Here is a 27,159-nt window from a genome sequence, read left to right as displayed (position 1 = left end):
CCTTGCCGCAAACTGCTTTTCTTGACAAGTTATGAAGTAGTTCAAGGAGGTATGGTTAAGGCTGTATTACTGAGTGGTGCTGGTAAATACTACACAATTTTTGTCACGTTGCAACCTTTTTTCCAATTCAGTGACTGCTGCTATGGAATCAGATAGCAACAATGACAACATTATTAGGTTTGTTTTTTTTAAACTATGATTTAGTAGCAACTGAGGTTCCCAATTTTAACCCCTTGGCAGCAAGATCCAAGTTCCCTCATTCGCACATTAGCACCTAAGTGTCAAGGGGTTAAATAACCAGCACAAAAGATACTGCACTTCTGATTGTAGCATTTGGCAGAACTGAAAGGAAAGGAAGTTGTGCTACATGTTGAAGGGACTGTGGGCAACAGAAAGAAGACACCAGGAGAAGAGAAAATGTCACATGAAGTCTTCATAATCTTGTACATATCCTCCATCATAGCCACCATAATCTGCCAGATCGTCTTTCATGGTAGCCTTTAATCCCCCTCCAGGGACCACACCTTTCTTCTTCTTTTTGGCTTTGCTTTGCTAAAGATAAAAGAGAATTAATTCGTGAGACTACCTACTATGGGTACCTTTTCCAGTACAGAAACCCTCAGACACCCAAGCCTCTGGTACCAAAAAATTGCTTTAGTTCTCAAAGGGAGATCCCAGACCCTAACACCGGGCAATTTCTATTAATTCCAAAAAGAAAGCTATGAACGAGTCTGTAAACAAAAGGATCTTAATGGCACTCACGCTCCTGCTCTGTTCCAGTTTAAAGTTCTAGTTCAGGCTCCTACTACACTTTAGACTATTATAGACTATTATGCCTACACCCCCATCAGCATGTAATACGCATTTCCCCCGCACGCTTGCTCTTACCTTTTCTTGCTTTTGTTTTTCACTGCAAAGCACAGTCAATGAATTGGTAATCTTTTTCAAGTCATCAATTTCCACTAAGAGAAAAAAAAAAGGAATACCACATCTAATTTGGCCATCATTAACTTCAGTAACTTTTGAAAAGACTAAGAATTTGTCCTGTTAAACATAAGATGGTAAAGAATCTATGGTTAGGCTCACAAATCAGAACTATTGAAATTTCTTTATAATGACCTGTAATAACCAAGCACCACTGTTCAACCAAAGAGAAACGAGAAGTGTCTTCAGAGCTCACAGAGCTCCCTGCCATACTTCCTTACTCAATCTACACACGTGAATGCGGGGGGCAAAAAACCACAGGGCAGATAACCATGCCTTTCCACAACATATCCTCAATGCGCAGTAAGGTGTGGCTGAATGAAGGTGGAATGACAATTCTTACAACTACAAATGACAACTCTCCACCCCGTGGGTCTCCATTTTCTACCACAGGAACCAGAATGAAAACAGTAGGTGTCTCAGAAACCTCAGTGTCCCATTAGACACAAGCCTGTTTACAGAAAAACACATCCTTCCATCCTTAGAGAACTAACAAGCCACCAAAAAAAGTATATCAGTTTTGGTTAGAGAGCACCTTCAAAAATAGGAAAAAAAGTATGTGCAAATAATATACCAACTATGGGTATATCACTAATCAAATTCAGAACCTCCAGCTTAGTAAAGATTTCTCAAGGAACACCCAATTTAAAGTTCATTGTGTGGAATTCCTTTTTCTCAATCTTAACAACAGCAAATACTAGCAGAAACAGTCCCCTTCCACATTAGTGCCACTCCACCCCTGGTTTTTAATTCCCATACACCCTGCCTCTGAAATGTATGACTCCTCTCAGGGCTTGGCACCACACCCACGGGCCCAGAGAAGAGGGACCAGCTCTGTTAAACAACTTAAACCAAGTCACAGGCTTCCTTGTTGTAAAATGAACAGACACTTGCTGTGGTCTCACTCAGGTCTACAATTCCATATGTTCAGGGATCATTTTCCCCCAAAGATACTTCCTAGTCCCTTTAAGATATAATTAGATAAAAGAAGAAACTAGTGTTTTGTTAACTGCTCGGTCAGCAAAGCCCAGATGTCCCTTTTGGGAAGCCATTTTAAAAACATTAAGAAGGCAGCCTCAAAAAACAAAACCACTTACACTCACCGTCTATTTGCAGAACATTCCCAAGGTAACGTAGTTCTAAAAATCAAATCCTACATTTATTATAGAATGCAAAAAAACTGTCAACTTCCATCCTCCTGAGTATGATGTGCCCTTCCTAAAATCCACCCACAAAGATAGAGATTTGAATTACTTACATGAAATACACACATCTCGAACTAAGGCTTCCAAAAAACTGGCATAATATAGTGATTTTTCATATTGTGTAATTTTATCTTTTAGTAACTTTCCAAACTCTGTGAAGTCATCTCTTGAAGATGGGTTCATAGCATCTATTCCATAAACTGTATTATTAACACCTGCGGGAGAAGAGGGAACACTAAAAATATCAGAAAGATTCTTTTCAAGTTTATAAACCAACTAGCTACCTGAACAACCCTGTTATTTCATGCTAAAGCACAGGTTCTTAACACAGGTCCACTGGAGTCCTTGGACAGCATTCAGAAGGTCTGTGAATTTGGATCAGAAAAAAATTTACAGCTTTATTTTCACTAACCTTTAATTTAGCATTTCCTTTCATTTTAATTATAGGCAACAAATCACAGTGATATTAGCAAAACCTGTTACCAGTAAAAGATCAGGTATTTTCATATCACATTACAGTTGTAGTTATCTTGAAATAATGTTTTCAAATTACATTACTTATTAGACCTGCCACTAGATCTTACTTAATGCATTAATAAAGAAGCACATTACTGTATCAAATTATTTAAATATTTTGATACCTATTTCAATAGGCTTCCTTAACTAAGTAAAATCCTTTGTATTTTATGCATTTAAAAACATTAGATTAAGAGGGAACCCAGGCTTCAGACCACCAAAGGAGTCCCTAGCACAAAAGGGATGCTCTTAAAGCACAGGTCTAAGAATAGCCCACAGGGAAGTGCAGAGAGAAGGAAAAAGCAAAAAAATAAATAAATAAAGATGGTTCCTGTGAAAGTATCCAGCTAACTGATTCCAGAGGCTAAGCAGGGGTAAACCATGTGTTAAATCCCAAGAGAAAAATAAATCTGGCCTAAAAGGATTCAAGGCTAAGAGACAGTACACTCTGTATCCTCCTCAATAGTAAAGTGAATTAGTTGTTAACAATTATCACTGATTCAGTATTTTAGTATGAGAAACACAACATTAAAATCCTATTAACCAAATGATGCCTGTATGAATGCATGTTTTTGCCTTTTAATCTATAATTGTGGTCCCACATTAGAATTTATAGGTACCATGTAAACTCTTCTCTTTAATAAACACATGGGTGGCTTTTACCATCCCATGAAGACACTGGATAATGGCTACATGCCCCATGTAATGAGATGAGTGCAGTTAAGACATGCCAAGCACACACCAGTGCACGAGAGCATCATAGCAACTACTCTCAGATTGCTGGCAACTCGTGGAGAGAAAATCACACCTCCCGCAGAAAGGAGAATGATCATTATAGCCTGCTCGATCCATTTTAAAAAAGAGGAAGGATGGGAGTAAAACTCAAGATAACTAGATCCTTCTTAGCTCTAGGTTTCAATTTCAAAGTTATTTAACTGTTTCAACATGACCTTCTACTCTGAAAAGTACTCAATAGGTGATGACAACAATGAGCTTAATTAAACAAAGTGAGAGCTTTTATCTATTTCTTTGGCCATGTTTCTTACTTTACCCTTTACCCACGGAACACTCTGAACTCCCCTGCGCACAGGACCCTGAACATGTCTTTTATCTCATGTACCACCCACAGCTGCAGGGATAGCACACAGAAATGGAAGCCCTCCAAAGACAGGGCATGGTGAAGGCTAAGAAGGGTCACAGAAAGAAAATGACCCTGAGCAAAGGCACAGCCCTATAGTCAGTTCAACATTTAAACCTCAAAGCTACAGGCCTCACATTTCATCCAGCTGATAAATGTATTTAAAGGTATTTGTATTTGGGTCCAATGACTTAATAATCTTTTACTTGATACTCAAAACAATTATTCAAAAATCTGAACATGTATCTCACTCAACCTTAAGCAATGAAATCTCAAATATAAATATTAAAAACTACTTTCTAATATCTAAGTTAGCCAGTATTATATTATTTCAAAAAAGGAGATGTTTTCTAAACTTTCATAACTAGTAACATTTCCATAGCATTCACCTGGAACTTCAATACTTCACTGCAATCACCATGCCCCCCCGCCCCTTACCAAAAGTTTCTTTAGCTAATTCAAGGTCTGATTCTTCCTGTAATTTCTTTAGCCGCAGTTTATCTGCTAATTGTTCTTCTGGTGTTAGCACTTTAGATTCTTCAGGTTCTTCTAACTAAAATGAGACAGAAAGGAAGTTTTAAAACAGCTGGCTTAGGACGGACCAGGACATTTTTGTATTGTGTGCATTCTTTTTTTATAAACCCATATAAATAATAGCAAACACTTATAAAGTGTTTATTATATTTCAGGCATTCTTTTTAAACACTTTAGATATTTTTTAAGATTTATTTGAGAGAGAGAGAGAACAAGCACGAGGCGGCAGAGGGAGAGAGAATCTCAAGCCGACTCCATGCTGAGCGCAGAGCCTGACGTGGGGCTTAATCCCACGACCCTGAGATCACGACCTGAGCTGAAACCAAGAGTCAGATGCTTAAGCACCTGTGCCACCCAGACGCCCCAACACTTCAGATATTCTTATCCTGATTTTACATGAAAAAAAATCTGAGGCAAAAAGAGGTTAAACAATATGCCCATGGTAACAGAAGGTTAACATGGCTAGCAATGTGAGAGAACTGAGATTAGAACCCAGAAGACTGGGTTTTATTTCCAAAACAGCCTTTTTAAAAAATATGGAATTTAGACTACAGAAAAGGGAACGATTGCACTCTCATATTCTGCTGCTAAAGACCGTATTTTGAAACAACTTTTCTAGGGCAACTTGGAAATATGTATGAAGTCTTAAAATACTTTTATATGCTTTATACGGAATCAAATAATTCCACTTCTAGTTATCTTAAGAAACCAAAGATGCACACAAACATTTAGCCACAAGGATGTCCAATGGAGCGTTACTTATAATTTCAAATACATTTAGAGACAACCCAAATGTTCAACAACAGAATGGTTAAATAAAGTATAGCACATCCATATGACAATACAAATGACCCCTGAATTACAAAGGCTTGAACTGCATGGGTCCACTTAATCACAGATTTTTTTTTTTTAAATAAATATAGTAATAGTAAATGCATTTTCTCTTTATGATTTTTTTAAAGACTTGAGAGAGAGAAGCAGCAGGAGGGGCAGAGGGACAGGGAGATAGAATCTGAAGTACACTCAGCGCCCAGCGTGGCGCCCGACACGGGGCTCGATCTCATGACCCTGAGATCATGCCCTGAGGTGGAACCAAGAGTCCAGTCTGACACTTAACCGACTGCCCCATCCAGGCGCCCCCTCTTTATGATGTAATAACATTTTCCCCCCTCTAGTTTATTTTATTGGAAGAATACAGTATATAATACATACAACTATAAAATTATGTGTTGACTATGTCAGCAGTAAGACTTCGGTCAACAGTAAGCTATCAGTAGTTAAGTTTTGGGGGAGTCAGAAGTTGTATGTGGATTTTCGACTGTGTAGGGAGTCAGCACCCCTAACCCTCCTATTGTTCAAAGGTCAACTATACTATGCAGACATAAAAAAGTGTTTGTTTTTTTTCCCCAAAGAATCATAAAAAGAATTTATCTTTTTATATTGTTACTACTATAAAGGTAACACATTATTGGGCGCCTGGGTGGCTCAGCTGGTTAAGTGTCTGCCTTCGGCTCAGGTGGGATCGAGTCCTGCATCGGGCTCCCTGGTCAGTGGGGAGTCTGCTTCTCCTTCTCCCTCTGCCCCTCTCTCCTGCTCGTGTTCTCTCTCTTTCTCAAATATATGAATAAAATCTTTTAAAAAAAGGAGCACATTATCATTTATTAACAAATTTAAACACACACAATAGAAGTTGTCACTTATTTCCCAGTCCTATTCCTCTGAGATGCCAGTTAATGGTTTAGTGAATATCATTTCTTTAGACTGTGATATTTCCTACAACAAATGCATTTTACTATGAGGGAAAATCTGTGACAGTATTTACTGAAGTGGGAAGAAAAGTAGAGGGAGCTTGTGCCATCTGTGGTCATCCACGTCTGTGCAGTTTACAGATTGATTCAGAAGTCCACTTCTGTAATACACAGCATTTTGTTTCTCATGAAGAAGATGAAATAAGAAACGTCATTATACCAAGTTAAAGAATTCTCAGCATATTTCTCAGGGAAATATCTTGACTCAACCGTCTTAGTAGATCTGGACATCATTAAGTATTTTCTGCATCAAAACTGCACATATCTTAACTCAATACTTGACCTAAGACAAACTAAGGTTTCTTTATGTTGGAGACTAATACCAAGATACAAAAAAGGAAGTATAAATTTTAACTTCAAAGACCAAGAAAGATCTAATCAAGATGGCTTCTTAGACTGAGTTATAAGATTCTATTGCTTGTTCTGATCATAGAAACACACATGTAGATATACTTAGATACACAAATGTAAGTTATTAAAAAGTATCTAAAATGTTACTGACTGGGGAAGCAGGCACTCGCATACATTGTAGACAAATGCAAACTAGTACAACCCCATACAGAGGGCAATTTGTGAACATTTATCAAGACCACAAATATGATTTGCCCTTTGACTCAGCAATCTCTCATTTGGGAATTTATCCTGCAAATGTGACTACACCCATTAGAAATGACACACACATATGGTTATTCATGGAAGCACTGTTCATCAAGTTTTAAAAGGACTGGGAGAAAAAAATCTAGCTGTCCCATCACTAGAAGACTGGTGAAATAAAATATGGTGCATCTAGGCAATCTGTTCTTACCAGTTTATTTATTTATTTATTTTTAAAGATTTTATTTATTTATTCATGAGAGACAGAGAGAGAGAGGCAGAGGGAGAAGCAGGCTCCCAAGGAGCAGAAAGCCCGATGCGGGACTCGATCCCAGGACCCTGGGATCATGACCTGAGCCGAAGGCAGATGCTTAACCATCTGAGCCACCCAGGCGCCCTGTTCTTATCAGTTTAAACCAAAAACTAATGAAAATGGTTTCTTATAGGGGGTGACAGGGAACAGGATGGAGAGGATAGAATAGGAATGGATGTCTGAGACTCTTCTGAGTGTACCATTTCACTATAGTTTTGACTTCTGAACATAATTTATGTTTAAAAAATAAAGTTAAATAAGAAAGAAAACCTTAAAAATGAAAACAAATGGAAACAAATGACCCTAAAACGTATATCAAAATACACAGGGAAAATAATACAAATGACTTTAGAACCCAGAATGTAATTCTATATCCTTAGTAGGATATATTCTAAGCCCAAAAAGAACTGCAAGGAAATCCTAAACTTGATTCAGTAGCTTTACATTGTTAGTATTACTGGTATTGTAGAAAAGCTAATAAAAATTACGTTAACATTGTTAGAAACCAGTATTTTAAGAATAAGAGAAAACATCAATATGAACTAATGCTTACACACACAACACATACACACATATACTCATGTACATTTATCTATTTCCTAGCTTCACCCAAAAAAAGGGTATAAGGAGGCAAGACCACCTCAGTAACAGTAAGTACTACTAGCAACTAGATTTGGCCTCTAAATATCATTTCCAACTAAAAAGAACCATAAAGAAGTAGCTGATTCCAGGCCTAAAGAAGAGTTTACCAGGTGAACCCAACACTTCTTACTGTCAGAAAGCAAGGAAGTTTTCAAAGATTCTGTCAAAAAGATGAAGACTAAACAACTTAAAGGGTTTCCTACTGGCTAAAACTGGGACAATATGAGCATCAAAAAAATAATTACTGTATCTGAGTAAAACACAATGATTTTATAAAAAACTCTAAATCCACAAATTTACCCAAAAAGAAACCCACAAAAATCCCTCATTTTTCACCATTTGAAGTTACTATTATACACCCTCCTTACTCTGAAAAATTGGTAATTAAAAGAAAACAATTAAGCTTTTACTCTTCCAGCACAAACCATATCCAAAGTAACCAAACAGCAAAGTTTCTTACTTTTTTCTTACTTTTCCCTTCTCGGGGAAAAAAAAAGCCAGCCAATAACAAATGGAAGAGAAATAACAGGATGAGAAAAATCACCATTCTGCAATCCCTAATAAAACTAGGCAACAATCATCACTAATACTAAACAAATGGGTGAGACGTTGATGTCAGACTGGATTACTTGCAAGGATATGTAATTTTGTAATAGAAGGATGTTACTGCCTTAACCGAGTGATCAATTTTAGCATCCCTAATAATAGGACAGACATTATGTGACTCCTGGTGTGATGTGATGCAGTATGAAGCACACAGCATGACCTCTCAAGGACTCCAATTAAAAATGTTTAATCTGAATCCAATCAAACTGCCAAGTTACAGGAAATTGGGACTATAAGCAATCAGACAAATCAAGAAGGTGGGATGTTTTATAAGACAACTGGGCTCCTCTCTTCAATAAGTCAATGTCATTTTAAAGAGAGAAAGACACTCCAGAGACTTAGGATATGCTAACAACCTAACGTAATGCAAGGTCCTTGTCTGAACAAACCATACATAAAAGACATTCTGGGACAATCAGAAAAATGCATATAAACTGAATACTAGAGGATGTTAAAAAATTACTGTTTATTAGGTATGTAATCATGTGAGAAAGAGCCTTGCTCTTTCAGAGATGCATACTGAAGTATTTAAAGATAAAATACATAATGTCTGTTATGTACTTGATTGTATTTTAACAACAACAAAAGAGATGAAGCAAATATGGCAAAATATTAGCAACTGTTACATATAGGTGACATATATAATTCACTTTCTCTGTTTTTATGTTTGAAATTTTTCTGAATGAAAAGCCAAGAAAAAAAATTAAAAAGCTCTTTATGATCTGGTATGAAAAGATTAAATACATTACATGATACAGTAAATAAAGTAAGGTGAAACTATAAAAATAAAAAAAGTAAGAAAAGCAAGAAATAAGAATATATAGGAGTATCCAAATACATAAAGATACCTCAGTGATGTAAGAAACTGATACTCACTTAAGGGATAGAAGGAGAAAAACAGGATAAATAAATGAAGAGTTGGGAGTTCTTCTTACTATTGTTTTGATTTTTTAATCATGTAAACATATTTTCTATTAAGAAAATTAATAGAGTATTCCTGATCTTCCTCCAAATAATCAGGAACAAAAACACCTACATAGTACATGGCAGAGAAATGGTATTTTTTATATTTCACTCACCCAATATGTACACTGCAAATAAAGACTAATCACAACTAGAAAGAACTGCAGGCACTGGCAAAAATCACTAACTGTGGTACTACACAATCACGACTGTTGCCGAATGTGGAAACTTAAAAGGCATTCTAATACATAAAACTTCTGGGTTACCTTTTTGCAAAAACCACAAATTCAGTTTGGGGATTCACTTATCTGATAGCGTCCAAGAACAGTCTTTACGAAGCCCTTCAGATTGCTGTCTGTTAAGACATTGTACCACTACTGATGTGAGACTTCTGTATTGCAGGAAATGAATGGTACTTACCCTCTTTTTAATTTCTTCTTGCCTTTTCTTCTGTTGCCGTTCTTTCTCTTTTATTTTCTCTGCTATTTTTTTCTTTTCCGAAACTTTGACTTCTGAAAGAAATGTTTTAATCAGTTACCCTGAATATTTACCAGTTTATGGATGAGACAGACATATAACACTTGTATATTCAAGAGACCAACTTCTCCCAGCTAGTTTCATATGGTGACTTACAGGCAAGTAAGAATGGAAAAGTTCTGGGACTCTCTGATCTGACCCCTAGACCCAAACATCTCCCTTCATATTTCCCCAGCACTTTCAGCAGGATTTAGAGCATTAAAATGAGGCCACACCCTCTACCCTCTCCTAACAGCAGCACTCAAACAGAGAGCGGCAGGCAGTAATCCAATCGGATTATGATTTGAGGGGAGAGAAGAAGTGGGAGAGAACAATAAAGGGAGAATAGAAGGATGTTTGGGTTTCTAAACACCAATTTCAATTTTCAATTTTGTGAGCATTCCATCATGTGTCTTAACACGAACACTACATGCTCACCAAGAGAGAAAACCAAAAATGAAGGAACCCCAGTGGCTCACCTGGTTTTACTTCTGCTTCCTCTTTTTTTTCATCATCATCATCATCCCAGTTATCCTAAAGAAAAGGACCTCTATTAATAATTCTCATGTTTACTTTTCCATGTGCACCTTATTATCAACTTTTCTAACTCCACAGAAACAGGTTTATGAGAATTTTTTTGGTATTGCATTAAAATTATAAATAAATATTGGGAGAACAGACATCATGATGTTGAGCTACCCTAGCGAAGGAAAAGATCTGTCTTTCCTTTGTTCAAGTTTATGTCTATATTTTTCAAGGAGTGTTTTAAAGTTCCTCTCTTAAGGGCGCCTGGGTGGCTCATAGTGTCTGCCTTTGGCTTGGGTCATGATCCCAGGATCGAGCCCTGGGTCAGCAAGGCTCCCTATTTCTCCCCCCGCAACCCATACTCTCTCTCTCAAATAAATAAAATATTTTGTAAATAAATAAATAAATAGGGGCGCCTGGGTGGCTCAGTCGGTTAAGCGGCTGCCTTCGGCTCAGGTCATGATCCTGGAGTCCCGGGATCGAGTCCCGCATCGGGCTCCTTGCTTGGCGGGGAGCCTGCTTCTCCCTCTGACCCTCCCCCCTCTCATGTGCTCTCTGTCTCTCTCATTCTCTCTGTCTCAAATAAATAAATAAAATCTTAAAAAAAATAAAAATAAAAAAAATAGGGCGCCTGGGTGGCTCAGTTGGTTAAGCGACTGCCTTCGGCTCAGGTCATGATCCTGGAGTCCCGGGATCGAGTCCCACATCGGGCTCCCTGCTCGGCAGGGAGTCTGCCTCTCCCTCTGACCCTCCCCCCTCTCATGTGCTCTCTCTCATTCTCTCTCAAATAAATAAATAAAATCTTTAAAAAAATAAAAAATTTAAAAAAAAATAATAAATAAAGTTTCTCTCTTAGAAGTTTTGTGAATTTCTCTTCAGGTACATACCTAAGAATTTCTGCGTTCCTACTGTAAATAGGGTTTTTTTCCTGTTATGTCCTCTAACTGGTTATTATTTGTGTATATAATTGGCTTTTATATGTTAATTTTATATCCTGCTACCTTATGTTTTAACTTTTTTTTTAAATCCATTTATCACTTTTCATTGATTCTCTAGAGTTTTCCAGGTGTACTATCATATCATCTGCAAATGAGAATGGCTTTACTTTTTTTTTACCAAATCTTTTTTTTTTTTTTTAAGACATTTATTTATCTGGAGAGAGAGAGAGCAGGGGGAGAGGGAGAGAGAGAGAATCTCAAGCAGACTCCCCGCTGAGCTCGGAGCCTGAAGCCCCAGATTCCATGACCTGGAGATCATGACCTGACCTGTAACCAACAGTCTGATGCTCAACCAACTGGGCCACCCAGGTGCCCTACTTCTTTACCAATTCTTATGCCTCCACAACTGATTTATCCAATTGCTGGCTAAACCTCTAGTACACTGTGAATGGTAGCAGTGATAATGATGATTATTTTCTTCTCTTATGGAAATGCCTCTAGTGTTTCCCCATGAAGTATATGGATCCCACCATATTTATGCAGTAAAATATATCAGTCTTTTCTTTTCTTGCCTGTGGATTTCAAGTCAGCTTCTTCTAGAACATACACACTTCCATTGTTTTTTCATTTAGATCTCGGGTCCATGTGGAGTTTTTTCTCTTGTATGGTATGAAGTATGATCTAATTCTCTTTCCAAATGGTTACCCAGTTGTCACAGCATCGGTTATTAAAAAGTCCACCTGAGTCCAGTGATTTACCATATAGTAAATTTTCACAGGTACTTATTAGTCTATTTCTGCTTTCTATCCCATCCCACTATCTATTTTCTCTTCATGGACCAATACCATACTGCTTTCCTTACTTTAATTGTAGTATGTTTTTACATAGGCCAGGGCTAGTCCCACCCTTACAGGCCTTCAGGTTTTTTAGTATTTTCCTGGCCATTCTTGCATGTTTGTTTTTCCATATTAACTTTTTATCAACTTGGCTAATTCTATAAAAAAGCTTCTCTGTTAACAAAATACAAGATAACCAAGCCAAAACTACTTCTCTTAAAGTAATTTGCAGCTCTTTTAAATAAAAAACTGAAAGGACTCTGTATTTCTTACTTTCCCAAATGCAATGGTTCAGTTATTTCAAGTAACATTCCATTCAACACAACCCTGTTAATGAATTAAATCCATATAATATTTAAACCCAGTATTTAAGACCAGTCAAGAGCTAATCAATAGCTTCTTGAACCCACTCCCTAACTTGGGTAGGGCCCTTTAAGGTGGATCTATACTCTTGTCTTTTCTACACCTAACAGAGTCACTAAATATAAACTGATTATCAAACAATTTTCCAAAGGCTCCAAACATTTAGAATGTTTAAGTTTAATAGGGACAGACACAGCCTTGTATTTAGATAGGGCTTTAATCTATAGGTAGCCTGGCCATTGTCTCAGCAACTACCAGGCACACTATGATATGCCATTTGAAGCTGAACCACAGGATTGCAGATGCAAAGCAGGAGGCCCTGATGCAACTGGAAGATGTAAAAGATGACTAATGTGCCATGACACCAAGCTTTTGCTTTATAATAAGACAGGTCATAATCTGAATCAGTCTAGGTATTTAAACTAACCAAGCCTTGATTTTAATAAAAATCTCTAAGTCCACCAAAGAACTAAAAAATCCCGATTAAGGCTGCCATATGGTCTGCAAGCAGAGTAGAAAGAAATTTGTATAAAAGTAAAATATTTTGGGACTCCTGGGTGGCTCAGTCAGTTAAGTGTCTGCCTTTGGCTCAGGTCATGATCCCAGGGTCCTGGGACGGAGTCCCACATCAGGCTCCTTGCTCAGCGGGGAGCCTGCTTCTCCCTCTGCCTGCCACTCTCCCTGCTTGTGTTCTCTCTCTTTCTGACAAATAAATAAATAAAATCTCAAAAAAAAAAAAAAGGAAAATATTTTTATAATCACCTTACTTTGGCTGTTTAACTCACAGTTCAAGGTTAACAGACTGAAAGCAAACCTACTAGTCACTGTTTGGACATCTAAGATACGAGAGTTAGAAATTAGAGAGCAAATGTTTGAATAATCTCACTGGTTTGCTTAAGTGCTTGTTGTCAATACACCATAGTACAAAAGGAACCCTATAGCTAAAAATAAAAATTAACCACCAGGAGTTTTTTGTTGTTGTTTTAATCTTCAAAGAACATAGAAAGCTGGGTCTGTGAGTGATATTCTGCTTAGGCGGTGCTTCTGACAGGAAGACCATTTGCTTACTTCAAAGGGATACATATTCACCACTCTCTATTAATAATAGTGATGATATGATGATGATGATAAAGCATTTACCAAGTACTTACTTTGCACCAGGCACTGAGCAAAGGGCCTAACATGTAATAACACAGTTAACCCTCACAAAAGTTCTACAAGTCAGGTGGTGTTAGCCCCATTTTATAGATAAGAATATTAAGGCCCTGAGATAGCTATCCCAAAATCTCAGTGAAATATAATGAACAACAACAACAACAAAAAGCCCCCAAAATGAAGGAAACAGTTCTAAATGGACCAAAGTTCCTTTAAAGTTTCATACTAAACATAACTTCTTACCTGAGCCCTGAAGTATACAATAACTATCTGAGAATTAGGTCTCTCCCCACCAAAATGTGTTCTCTCAATCAGTTCCAGAATGAGTTCCACTGGAATTGTAGGAAAGCTCATGAAAGAGAAGGGTATGGCACACAGTATTATGCCCAGCTACAATTCTATCAATTTCCTACCTCAAATTGCCTGTGATGATTTTCTACTAAATTTAAGAAAATAGTCCAGCAGCCTCTGGTACGAGGAAGCCAAGAGGGGAGAAGAATGGCTTAAAATGAGCAGCTCCATCCCAGTACATCCAAAATGGAGAAACAGATACATCAGAGGAGCATTTCTCAGTTCCCTTTGCCAGTAAAACATCACCCCCACCCATATCACTGCTCCCTCAGTATCTCATTTATACCAACTCTTTGTACCACCTCAATCCCTGTTCCTGGTTTCCCCATCAAAGCATAAACTTTATTCCAGACCTTCAAGTTAAACTGTCCCATCAGTACAGACATAATGAGGCTACCTAGAATTCCACCACAGAATGGATTTTAGAAGCAAAAGCAGTGGTTCCTATCAACCAGTCCTGGGAACAGCTATGGAACCTGCTCCCACATTCATAAAAGAACCATGAAAGGCAAGCCCTGACTGTCACCCCCACCCCAGAGTGCTCAAATCTGCCCTGAAGTTTCTACCACACTGGGGACAAGTCCCTAAAGAAGGGAGCATAGTGATGTTAACAAAGAGACTAGTCACCCTTCCAAATAGTTGTAATCCCAAAAGCAGGTCAGGTAGTTTTCTCCAAGAACTTAAAGTTTTTGTTTTCTTAGTTATAAAATTTGCAAGTGCCTAAGTACATGTAAAGTAGAATGTCAAAATCTGCCCAATTTTTCTATAAACACTAGGATTTTGTAAATGCTGACAATAACTTCCGATAAAATTCAAAAAAGGTTCTTAAAGAAACAACTAAAACACACTTAAATAGCGAGTAAATCTGTAATTTAGTAAGCTCTAAATGGTTATTTGGTTCCAGAGAATACCTATCAATAACCAAGTAAATTCCTTACCCAATTATTTTTGGTAGGTAAGAAATCTGCTAACTATAATATTCAGTTTATCTTCAAAAGAACACCTAGCTTGCTCTTGTAAAGTGGCTAGCTTCCTTAAAACAGAGGCAGTTTATAAACTACTTGCTTATCTATACTCTTCTACAATACACACCCAATATCATTTGAGCCATTTCTCTGAAAAAGATGGCTGCTTTTCAAGTTTAAAATCTGCTTCCCAATTGAACATGACTGAGAACTGAAAACAAAACAAAAATTTTAAATCCTGCTTTTTTAAAATTTCTAATAATATAGCCAGTAGTTGGCTAATCTGCCATTTTTATAATGTACAACTACAGAATGTCACATGCAATAAGAGAACACATTTAGGGCTGAAAATGCTTTCCAACTTAAGCAAGATATATTTATAGATCATCAAATATAAGTAGCTTCAAAGGAGGATAAAATTCTTCTGCCCCATAGCAAGAGTCCATTAATTAACATATACTCCTTTACTTTTCTTTAAGTAGTTTGGTTTAGATAAAGAATAACCTTTTGCAGGAAAAGAGCCTTTTACTGATGTTCTGTAAGCTGTACTGACCTGCTCTGAGAGGCCTCAGAACTCTCTAACAGGCTTCTGGCAAGACTAGACTTCCCAGCAAAGTTCAGTTTTTAAAAAAAGCCCAAATGTTCTTCCATCATCTCAGGACTAGCCTGGCTTCTGGAAGCCAAGGTACCTGTCTCAATAAATTCTACTTCATTTAATTCAATTCATTAAGTTTTTAACATCCTACTATGTATTATGGCTCAGCACTCAGTTGAATTCCATCTCAATGCCTACCTGGTCTCATATTTAGAACTGTCATTAATCAATTCTACTTTAAATGCTTGGCTAAAGCAAGATCAAGATACTGAATACTAAACAAATGGCTTATTTATTTTCAGTCATCCAGCATGACAAACACATTAGGTAAATATTTTTCAGTAACAAACATGCTTTCTAACTAAAGACTTACTAAGTTTATAAAAACTATCAGGGAACTGAAATGATATAATCGAGATTTTCCTGAAAATAATCTGATGAGGGGAGAATAGTAACTGGAGATACAGAAAAAAATAAGATTTCTCATCGGTTTATTAAACTTCTCTTTACCTCTGTTTATATCTGGAATTTTTCATAAGAAGTTACACACACACTTCAAGATACTCATTTCCTGGCAAAATGCCCAATTTCTGAGTATTTCCCAATAATCTCCCATTCCTCTGAAGTAGAGATCCCCTTCTTCAGAAGTGCTATTTCCAATGTTTGAAAAATGTCCTTACTCTGGTAGATTAAACTATTAAGCCGGACAGGATCCTAACAGATGGTTGAATGGGTAGGATGAGACAAGCAGTTTTCAACTAAGTTCATTCTCAGATCTTTCTTAAAAATTCTATAAAAACATTACAGGAGCAAATGCCAGAAACGTCTGAACACAGCCAGGAGAGGTTTCCCCAAAACAATTCTACATACCTTGAATAAATCCAGCTTTTAATCTGTTCTATACTGAAATGCTAGGAGACTCAAGTTGTATTGTCCCTGCTTGCAAAGGATAGGTACTCAGTGCCTTCTTAGTCGACACAACCTGCACATCACTTCAGCAATGGGGAAGGAGTCCAGTGATACATGCTAAGTGAACAATTCCTCCCACTACCTCTGAATAACATCAGGACAGTAAGAAAGGTAAAATAACAAATGTGACAGGAGAGTATGCTTCCTAGTTCTCATTTTTTTTTAAAGGACTTTAATTTTAAGTAATCTCTACACCCAACATGGGGCTCGAACTTACAACCCTGAGATAGAGTCGCATGTTCTGCCGACTAAGCCAGCCAGGGGCCCCTAGTTGTCATCTTTTTAACTGGGAAGAAGCATAGGCTTCTCTCCTCATGAATATTAACAATTCTATGGTTTCACCTAAATCCATTTCTGCCACTACCAGACACCTACTTGAAAAGTCAAGGGCAGCAAAATGTTGTAATGTCTACTGAAAGACAGTAAACTACTGAAGCAAATTACTGTAACAAAGACCTCAGTTTTCATTTCTCAGGACATTACAAATGACATTAAATCTATATTCTTAAAGATTAAACACTAGATGATGACATAAACTGAAGAACTTATTCTGTTTCTGCATATCTTACCTTTGAAGACTTTAAAAAAATTTGTATGTTGTACTATTTAAAGGTTATGATTATTTGATCTCATGAAAACTAAGCCTTGTTTTCGCATCCTTACCAAAAGATTAAGTACTAAAACATTAGAATTCAGAAATTTGGTATTACTTGCTACCATCCAAAGTGACAAAATTCAACTCTAGATTGGTAAACTCTGAGCAAGCAAAAACTTGCTATCTTGATAACCAAGATCATCCCATTCAAAACCCAAAATTCACAGTAAATAGCCACTGTGGAGATAACTTACTCTGGAGCTTAGGAAATCACAAAATGTGGCACAAAATAAACCCCAGATACTAGATCTAACCAGTATATTTTCCTTTAGCCAGAAAAATTAAGACTACATCTTGAAGTAAGAGAGTATTAACATTTATTGAGTGCCTCCCAAGTGCCAGACAACTCTGCATAACGCTAAGACATATTAAATCACTTAAAAGTACAAAACAGGGGGGCCTGGGTGGCTGAGTTGGTGTAGGACTCAATTTCGGCTCAGGTCATGTCAGGCTCATGAGATCAAGCCCCACCTTAGGCTCCACACTAGGCGTGGAGCCTGCTTAATATTTTCTCTCTCCCTTCCCACCATAAATGAATGAATGAATGAATGAATGAATGAATGCATAAATAAATAAAGCAAACAACCCCCTGAAGTTATCTCCTATAATGAAAATATAGATTGAGAAACTAAAAGGAAAGATTAAAAAACGTGTTTATAACCACAAATACAGAAAATGACAAGCCAGTAATATACATCCACGTCTGATTCCAAAGCCTAGGAATCAAACTATTCCTTGAATACCATAACTTGGGAATCTTGAAGAAATTCAAAAGAAATAAACCAACATTTCAACTTAGGAAATAAAATGGACAAGTTCAGTTTTTCTTCAAGATCAACTTCAATGTTTATGTAAAAGAAACAAGATATTTGCATAAAAGAAAGAACCTGCACTGAAAGAGTGAGTGGACAAGATGACCTTTATGGTCTCTTACAACCTGTAAATCTTAGTTACAAGTGGTCAGAATTATATTTATCAGGACTGACACCCTTTAGATCCAATAATCTCAGGCACACTACTTCATGGTATCACTTTAGACTGCTCCATTCAGACTTCATTTTCTGGTACTTCTTTTCTGATTTCTCTAATCTTTTCTTCTCATTAGCTAAATTATTCCCAATTTTCAGAACAGATGTCCTAACAGCTGCATCCAATAAGGAGAAAGTGAAAGGACAAATTTGAAGGCTCAAAACAGAAAGTCCACTACAATGTAGGGAGGTAACTAATATCTTGCAATGAGACTGACAGACAATCCATTCCCATGTCTCTACAACATGTAAGTGGAGCATCTAAGTATCTTCACAAGAGTACTACTCATTTATTAATTCCAATGTGTGCAAAGCTCTTATTTTTCCTGAACCTCAAGCTGTTCCATAAATTGGACATCCACCTCATCAGACTCAGGAGAAAAAGGTAAAATCCAAACCAAAGTAGTATTAAGTTCAGTGTTATCTAGCTTAAAGTTTTTCAACCCAAGCAGAAGGACTTAATAGGGTTCCCAATATGTGTTGAAGGGTAGAAGTTAGGAAAGTAAAACATCCACTAAGCGAATCAAAACCAAGACAAACCATTTTCTCAATTCATACAAAACTTTATCTGCACAAATATAAAAAGATTTTGAGAGTTCTGTTAATAAGAACCTTAACATTCTGGTCTTGAAAGGTTTGTTAGCTACTTAAAACAAAAACAAAACAATGAACGCACTAGTCAAACTGTCATCTGAAGCCATTTGATGAGTCCCCAGGAGTCTGCAAAAAACAAACGACGAAGGAGAAAAACACTGGCCCCTCGTCTATTCCAACCAGTATTTCCTTAGGTGTCGTTCGTATGTAGACAAATAACTCATTCTGTGAACTGTCCGTTTTCCAGGTCGCTGTGTGGACTACCTTAGGTTTCTGACCACTAGCCGCTGACTATCTTAGTACTCGGTTCATCCTTTTACCACAGGGTGGGGGAGGGAAGCCTAAAGTTATTTCACTTTACTGCATCTATTTGTCTTGTTTTAAAAAAAAAACAAAACACTGAAATTAAACCACAGCATTTCATCTAACTGCTCGAACAAACTCTACAAATGAGCCTTCGGAAACGTAAATGAGTTACTGACCCTTGGGAGGCCTGAGCTCAAAAAGGCAGGTGGGTTGCATGACTTTCCATATGGGAAAAACCATGGGGCTCAATCCCCAACTTCCGAGATCCTTCTGGCGAGCGGCTCCAGACCGCGAAGTTTGCACGTGGGCCGGGCCCTGCCGCTGCTGTCACCTCCCGTCGCCAGTTGGCGGGTGGGATCCTGGCCTGGGCGCAGACCCTTAAAGAAGGGCTGAGGCCGGGGCCGCCTCCGTCCCCGCCAAGGAAGTCCAAAGGGCCACGCTGCTCGACTCCGGCCCATATGGCCGGCCAGCAGAGGAGAGAAGGGCACCATGGAGCCCTACGCTCGCGTCTGGACTCATAGCCCGCAGGCCCGGGCGGCGCCTCTGGGCCCAGAGTCCACCCGCCCGCCCGTTGGCGGGCATCCCCGCCCGCGACAGCGCCAGTCCGGTCCCGCGCTGCCCGGAGCCCCGGCCCCCACCCACCTTGACGTCCTCGTCCTCGTCCTCGCCTTCCCAGCGGTCCCCGCCGGCCGTGCCGCCGCCCCCCACCTTCCGCACCGGGTCTTCCACGGAGAACGTGTCCGCGTCTACGGAAGAGAGCGAGCCGCGTTAGTGCCTGCTTCGGCTTGAGGCCAGCGCTGGCCCAGTCCCTGCCCCCGTAACTTCGCCTCACCCCAGGAATCAGAGTCCCCCGCCGCTGCCGCTGCCGCCGCCATCTCGAACCGGGTGTGAGCGTGAGTGAGGGGAGAGCTAGCGAAGAGTTAGCGCGGCGGAGGTGAGTCACTGGCTTTGCTCTCGTTGGCCGGCGCGGGGCAGGCTGGGACCGTGGCTGACTGTGCGCCGCGGCTCAGGCTCCGCCCTCTCTGGCGGCGGCGGCAGGGCGACGCGCGCGCGCAGGCGAGAAGGGGGCGTGGAATGCGGCCGCCGGCGCGGGAGTGGGGCGGGAGGGTGAGACCCAAGGGTACAGTAGTCCACGGTGTGGAGGTAGTGGTGCTGAAGGCAGTGGGGCGGGAAGAGAGGAAGCGGCTAGGAGACGGCTGCTCCGGCGTGGGCTCCGGGGAGGAAACGTAAGTGCGAGGAAGTTAGAAGGGTGGTCCCTTGCCAGGCGCTTGGCCCTCGCCTGTCCTCGCCAGCCCTCCCCTGCCAACCCCAGCCCCGCCCCAACCGGTCGGGGGCACCCTCCCTCTGTTCACTTTGGTCGGCGCCCGGGGTTTTTGGCGGATACCAAGGAGACCCCTAAGCTTTCCAAGCTGCGCTCTGAAGCGGGCTGTGAGCGCCAGGCCCGCCAGTGAGGGCGGTGGACCGACGGCCCCGACCCTCGGAGGGGGCGTCGCGCGCTGGCGGAGGGGAGCTCCCTCTGGAAGCCAGCGTGGGCCCGGCGCCCGGGAAGGAGCGAGTGGACGGGGCCGCGTTCTTGGCCGCCTTCCCAGCCTGGGTGCTCGAATTCAGCTTTTGGCACGATTGCCTCGAGTTAGTCACGAAGGGATCGAAGAGAGCCCCAGAACTCGAGGATTTCCCCTTCCCGTGAGCCCCTTGAGGCCAGTACATGATTCTTTCGCAGAATAATTTCGGAACTCAGTCTACGGTAGGCCTAATCTCTAGCCTTGTCCTCAAGGAGCGCACAATCGAGTAGCAAAGATAGACATGTAAACAAAATTTCGACACAGTGTGATGACTGCAACAAAAAGAAGCATTATGAGGTTAAATGTAAAAAGGTAATAACTTTAACTGCAGGGGGAGCGGGGGGCGGGAATGCATGAAAGGCTTCCTGGGGTAAGTGCTGAGGTATCTGGAGTTTTAAAGACCACGTGAAATTTGCTCAAGTGCATTTCCGGTGGAAGGAATGCTTGTGGTCCCAGACCTGACTGGCACAATCGGAGATAAGCTGAATAGGTAAACTGATCATAATAAAGGGTTTAAGATGGGCTAAACTGCACTCTGCCCTTTGGGCCACTGGGCTCCACTGCAGGGTATTAAGAGGGGAGCAGTTTCAGATATTTTTACTTTGCTTTTGTTGTTAATTTATTTTCGAATATGTAATACACGTACTTGGTATATAAAGGAGTATATACAATGATCAGCCATTCAGTTCTTTCTAGGAGCAACGGTTCTCTGCTTCTTGTGTATCCTTTCAGGGAGTCTAAAATACACATTTTTTTAAAAAGTTTATTTATTTATTTACTTACTTACTTACTTAAGCAATCTCTACACCGAGGGTGGGGCTCCAACTCAGGATCCAGAAACCAAGAGTCGCAGGCTCTTCTGACTGAGGCAGCCCGGTGCTCCTACACAAACACCTTTTATAAACATGGTCTTTCCAGAGGTTTTCTACAGCCCAGTTACTCATAGTTTATTCTTGATCTACAGCAGTACTTGGGGAGCTTGTTGGAAATGCGGAATCTCAGGCCCCATCCCAGACCTGCTGAATTGCAATCTGCCCTTTAGCAAGATCCTCAGATGACTCTGCCTGTTAAAGTGTGAGAGGCAATGATACACAGTCATCCGTTATAAAGATAGATAAGAAGTAGGCAAGCAGAAGGCAGGGAAGCCTGGAATGCAAGATCCCTAGGACACAATCCATATCTTTTATTCACATTTGTATCTCCAGCATTTGGCACAGTATCTAATACCATAAAGCAAATATTTTATGAATTAATTAAAGGAGAACACAAGCCTAAAGTAAAGCAGTGGTAACAGGAAAGAACTAATCTGAGAAATATTTAAGGGTTAAAACAATTCATTGACTGTGATGGTTAATTTTATGTGTCAACTTGGCTAGACCATGATAACCATTTTTTGGTCAAACACTAGTTGTTGCTGTGAATATGCTTATTGTATGTGATTAACATTTAAATCAGTAAGCTCTGAGTAAAGCAAATTATCCTCCAAAATTTGGATGGGTCTTATCCAATCAGGTGAAGGCCTTAAAAAACCCACACTGAGGAAAAAGGAATTCTGCCTCCAGACTGCCTTTGGCCTCTGCAGCAGCAGCTCTTGCCCGAGTCTCCAGCCTGCTGGCCTGCTCTGCAGATTTCAGAATTGCCAGCTTCTACAATCTGTGAATCAGTTCCTTAAAATCTTTCTCTCTCTCTCTCCTTTTCTCTCTCTCCCTCTCTCCACACACACACACATGCTATTGGTTCTGTTTCTCTGGATAACCTCAACTAATACAGTGACTGATTGGATGTGGGGGGGAAGGGGATGATGGCAGAAATAGAGGATGATCCTTTTGGAGATTGAATGAGTGGTGGTGACACCAATCTTTGGGTGCTGAAATAAAAAACCTGAGAGCTATCTTTGCTTTCTCTCACCCCCTAAATTCAGTCACCAAGTTTGGTGATTTACGTTCACTATTAATCTTGAATCCATTTACCCCCATATCTCTTGCTACCACCTTCGTCCAAGCTTTCTCTAGGCCTTTCTGTGATGACCTCCCAATTGGTTTTCCTTTCACCCACTTGCCCCTCCACAATCCATGCACTATACACCAGGCAGTATGCTTATTTAAAAATGTAAATCAGATTGTGACACCCCTTTCATCCATTTGAAAACCATTCAGTGGCTTGTTATTTTTAAATTCCAACTCCTTAACACAGCATACAAGGTCCTGTATTGTTAGACTCCTACTTCCCATCAATCCCCTATGTTATTCTCTCTCATTAACTTCATTGCTACTAGCCATGTAAGGCTACTAAGCCCTTTCCTATTTTGGGACTTTGTACTTGCTATTCTTTCTGCCTACAGTGTTCTTTCCACACTTCTTTGCATGGGTGGTTTTTCTTTCAAATCAAAGTTCAAATGTTACCTTTGCAGAAAGCTCTTCCCTGATCTCCCTCCTGCAAGAAGCCTCCCCCAGTTACTCTATCTCATCACTCTGTTTTTGTCATAACATTTATCACAATCTCTAATGACCCTGTTTACATATTTAATGTCTCTTTGGAGTACAGGGACTTTGTGTTCTTTACTACTGTATTCCCAGTGCCTGGCATATAGTACGTGGTCAATAAATGTCTTTGAAAATGACTGAATGGTGCCTTATCGTAATAAGGAATAAAGATAAATTAACTTTTGGCCACATAGATCTTGACATTCTTGTGGGACATCCAAATGGAAATGTCTAGTACGTATTTGGAACCACAGAGGTCTGGGTTATAGATAGATAATTAGGAGTCATCTGATTATGGTGGTGGATGGAATCATGAAGGACATCAACATTTAAGGAGCAACCAGAGAAAAAAAGGTATAGAAAGGATAGTGGGTTTAAAAAAAAAAAAAGTTGCCTTCCAGTTCTATCAGTTTTTTGTTGTTTCGTTTGTAAAAAAAAAATTAATTTTAAAACACTGTGGAATATTTGAAATAAATATATTTGAAAATTCATTTTTGGAAGTCAGGAGACCTGGGTTTTAGTCATTCAAATACCAAGATTATATTGAACTGAATATTGGACACTTCCGTTGAGGACTGGAGAAAGCTCACAATGATTCCTCCTTTTCTGGAAATTGTCCTAGTACACAAGAGTAGGTAGGCTCCCAAAAGCTGTGTTTGCTTTCTTAGCTGATTTAGGAAGGGCATAGCTGGTTTGGGAAGGTCAAAAGCAAATTAACTGAAGCTAATGAAGCTTTAGCTTCAGGGCCCCTAGTTGCATGGACCCTTCCACTCTTCAAAGAAAGCCCTCCAAATTGTATATGCTTCAAACTCTATAAAATCTGGAACTGCCTTTAGGTGGGATTTAAGTAACCCAGTGGAACTCTCAATTCTTTGTAGCTAGTCTCCAAAGATGCCCCTTCAATGAATAGTACTCAAGCCCTTATGCAGTCTCTTCCCCTTGAGCCTGGGCTAGCCCAGTGATTCATTTTTAACCAGTAGAATAGGGCAGATGTGACATGGAATGCTAGGCCATAACAAGCCTTATAGCTTCCACCTGCATCTTTTGGAATGCTCACTCTGGTGGAAGCCAGCAGCCATGTAAGAAGTCTTACTACTCTAAGACCACTGTGCTGTTTCAAGCTAACTATATGGAGAGGTTGTTTAGGGAAAGAGCCAGACATGGGAGTGAAGAAGCCATCTTGGACATCCAGCCTAGTTGAGGCTTCAGATGATTCCATCCCAAATGTCTGAATGCAACTGCAGAAGACCTAGAGCAAGAGTTGCTCAACTGAGCCCCATCAACCTACAGATGAGTAAGGGAGAAGTTACCTTAAGCCTCTTAAGTTTTGAGGTGAATTGTATGCAGTGATAACAGAAAGATTCTCTTTCCCAGGACTTTAGAATTTGGTGACTGATGACAGCACCCTGAAGGGAAGACCACAAACTCCTGATGAAGTGATGATTTTCCAGGCCACCTTACTTCCTTCTGCCTACCCTTGAGGTCCAGTTGTCCAGCTCTTCTTTAAATGTCATGAGGTACCCCAGCATCTTTCCAGTACATTTCATTCTTGGTCTCAGCAAAAATTTTAACAAATTTAGTAGTAGTAGTAGTAGTCTAATTACAGATAACAAATCTTTAGAGGCTAAGCTCTGCTATAAAGTCAGTGTTTGGCACATAGTAGGCACTTAGTAACTGTTGAATGACTGCATGAATAAATTTCTGTGCAGAACTGTTTTTTTTTTAAGATTTTATTTATTCATCGTATTAACTTGCCTGAAGATGTTCTAAGACAATGTATCTTAAAATGAACAAAAAAAAATTAACAGAAGGTGAAACATAGGGAAGGTAAGACCAAAAAACAAGATTTTGAGTCTTTAGAGAAAAGGATAGCTGAGGGACGCCTGGGTGGCTCAGTCGGTTAAGCGTCTGCCTTTGGCTCAGGTCATGATCCCAGAGTCCTGGGATCAAGCCCCATATCAGGCTCCCTGCTCAGCAGGAAGCCTGCTTCTCTCTCTTCCTCTGCTGCTCTCCCTGCTTGTGCTCCCTCTCTCAAATAAATAAAATTCTAAAAAAAAAAATGGTAAGCTGACCTACAGACTTTTGACAGATACCTAGTAGAGATGAGAGGTGTCCTGTTGAATTGATATTAGCCATTATGATTCATTTTCAGTAGCCTTTCTTTCTTGCTCCACCCGTACCAAGCAGACATCTGATTGTAATTTAGTTTCATAGGGAGAAAACTTGCTGCCAGTGAATGAAGAAAATTGAATCTGGCTTAAAAACTAGTGTGTTGTGAGTTTAATTGGTGTGAAGCAATTCTCCTGAATCTCATCAGCTCTGGGTTGAACTGAATAAATCAATTTTCTGGACTTATAAATAGAAGTCCAAACTTTGAAGCGTGAGTGCATTCATTGATTTATTCAACAAATAATTATTGAGTGCTTACCCGTACCAAGTACTGTTCTAGCTTCTGGGGATATTAACTTGAAGGTATTAATCTACATGCAATTGAAAATGGGTTTTGGGGGTTGGAGATGGTATGGAAAAATACATGGGCTATAGGTATGCAGCACTGATAATTTTTTTTTTTTTAAAGATTTTATTTATTTATTTGACAGACACAGCGAGAGAGGGAGCACAAGCAGGGGAGAGTGGGAGAGGGAGAAGCAGACTCCCTGCTGAGCAGGGAGCCCGATGTGGGGCTCAATCCCAGGACCCTGGGATCATGACCTGAGCCGAAGGCAGATGCTTAAATGACTGAGCCACCCAGGTGCCCCAGCACTGATAAATTTTTTAAGCAGAAATTGAGAATTTATTCACAGTGTTGTGCATGCTGCTTTTTGAAATGAGGAAGCAGGGAAATAATTGTCTAGAATTATGTGCTAGAAAGTCCATTCAGTCCTTAAAATGAATCTGTGATTCACATGTTAAGTCTCTAGGGGAGCCCTATAATCACACATAACAGTATTATTTTACAGATGACCAGAGTAATTGATCAATGTTGGTTTAACAAATTAATATTAAAACCTCTGCCTGCAGGAACTTCATCATTAAAACCGTAAGTTGTAAATGACAGCAGAAATGAAGCAGAGCTGCCAATGGCTTCTTTTTAAATGAAGTCCCTTAAGTACCAGACTCAAAATCTCAGAGATTAAATGAATTAAGGCTGAAGAGGTTTTGATTGCAAATAGGACCAAGTTAAGACATTTATAAAGTACCACAATCACTGAGTCATTACATATGTGAAAAGATTGGATTTATATTTGATATAGAAACAACTAGGGGCGCCTGGGTGGCTCAGTTGTTAAGCGTCTGCCTTCGGCTCAGGTCATGATCCCAGAGTTCTGGGATCCAGCCCCGCATTGGGCTCCCTGCTCCGAGGGGAGTCTGCTTCTCCCTCTCCCACTCCCCCTGCTTGTATTCCCTCTCTCGCTGTGTCTCTGTCAAATAAATAAATAAAATCTAAAAAAAAAAAAAGAAAAGAAACAACTAATTGGGGGCACCTGGGTGGCTCAGTTGGTTAAGTGTCCGACTCTTGATCTCAGCTAAGGTCTTGATCTCAGGGTGGTGAGTTCAAGCCTCACATTGGGCTCCACCCTAGGCATGGAGTCTGCATTAAAACAAAACAAAAAACCTAATTGAAAGACTTTTTCCTTTTAGCCCTCCCCAGCCCTCCCAAAAAAGCCTACCCAAGAATTTTATGACATGAAATGACAGCATCTCTGTTCAACTCCTATACATTTTCCCTTACTTTTATACGGTACCACAAAATCCTAGAGTACCTTCCTATTCCTGTCAGTAAACTGGACAAGCCATACTCTTCCTAGGACTTTACCATGGCCTCCCATTGTCCAACTCTTCCTAGGACTTTACCAATCTCCTGGCCTCACATTGTCCATTACAAGGGTAGCACCCAGTGCATTAACCATTTATTGTCTTAGAGGAAGAGAATACGTTGTATGAATTAGGTCAACTTCTACATAACTCTTAACTGGTTTCCCACCCACCCACTCTATTCCCTATGTCAGCCAAA

General features: G+C 39.8%; 1 protein-coding gene across 1 annotated transcript; it reads right to left on the bottom strand.

Annotated features, from left to right (window-relative positions):
- Positions 1-387: 387 nt before the first annotated feature.
- EIF3J (eukaryotic translation initiation factor 3 subunit J) lies at positions 388-20,062 on the bottom strand. The gene is made up of 8 exons (XM_021695564.2): positions 19,932-20,062; positions 19,742-19,845; positions 10,299-10,353; positions 9,724-9,815; positions 4,282-4,396; positions 2,243-2,404; positions 889-962; positions 388-552 (listed from the first exon to the last, which is right to left on the bottom strand). Exons 1-8 carry the CDS (start codon positions 19,972-19,974, stop codon positions 421-423), a joined length of 777 nt encoding a protein of 258 aa, XP_021551239.1. The 5' UTR covers positions 19,975-20,062; the 3' UTR covers positions 388-420.
- Positions 20,063-27,159: the final 7,097 nt, after the last annotated feature.

Source organism: Neomonachus schauinslandi, chromosome 9 (genome assembly GCF_002201575.2).
Source record: "Neomonachus schauinslandi chromosome 9, ASM220157v2, whole genome shotgun sequence".
Lineage (NCBI taxonomy): Eukaryota > Metazoa > Chordata > Mammalia > Carnivora > Phocidae > Neomonachus > Neomonachus schauinslandi.
Note: the sequence above shows the minus strand (reverse complement) of the source record. Positions and strands in the feature narration are given on the sequence as shown.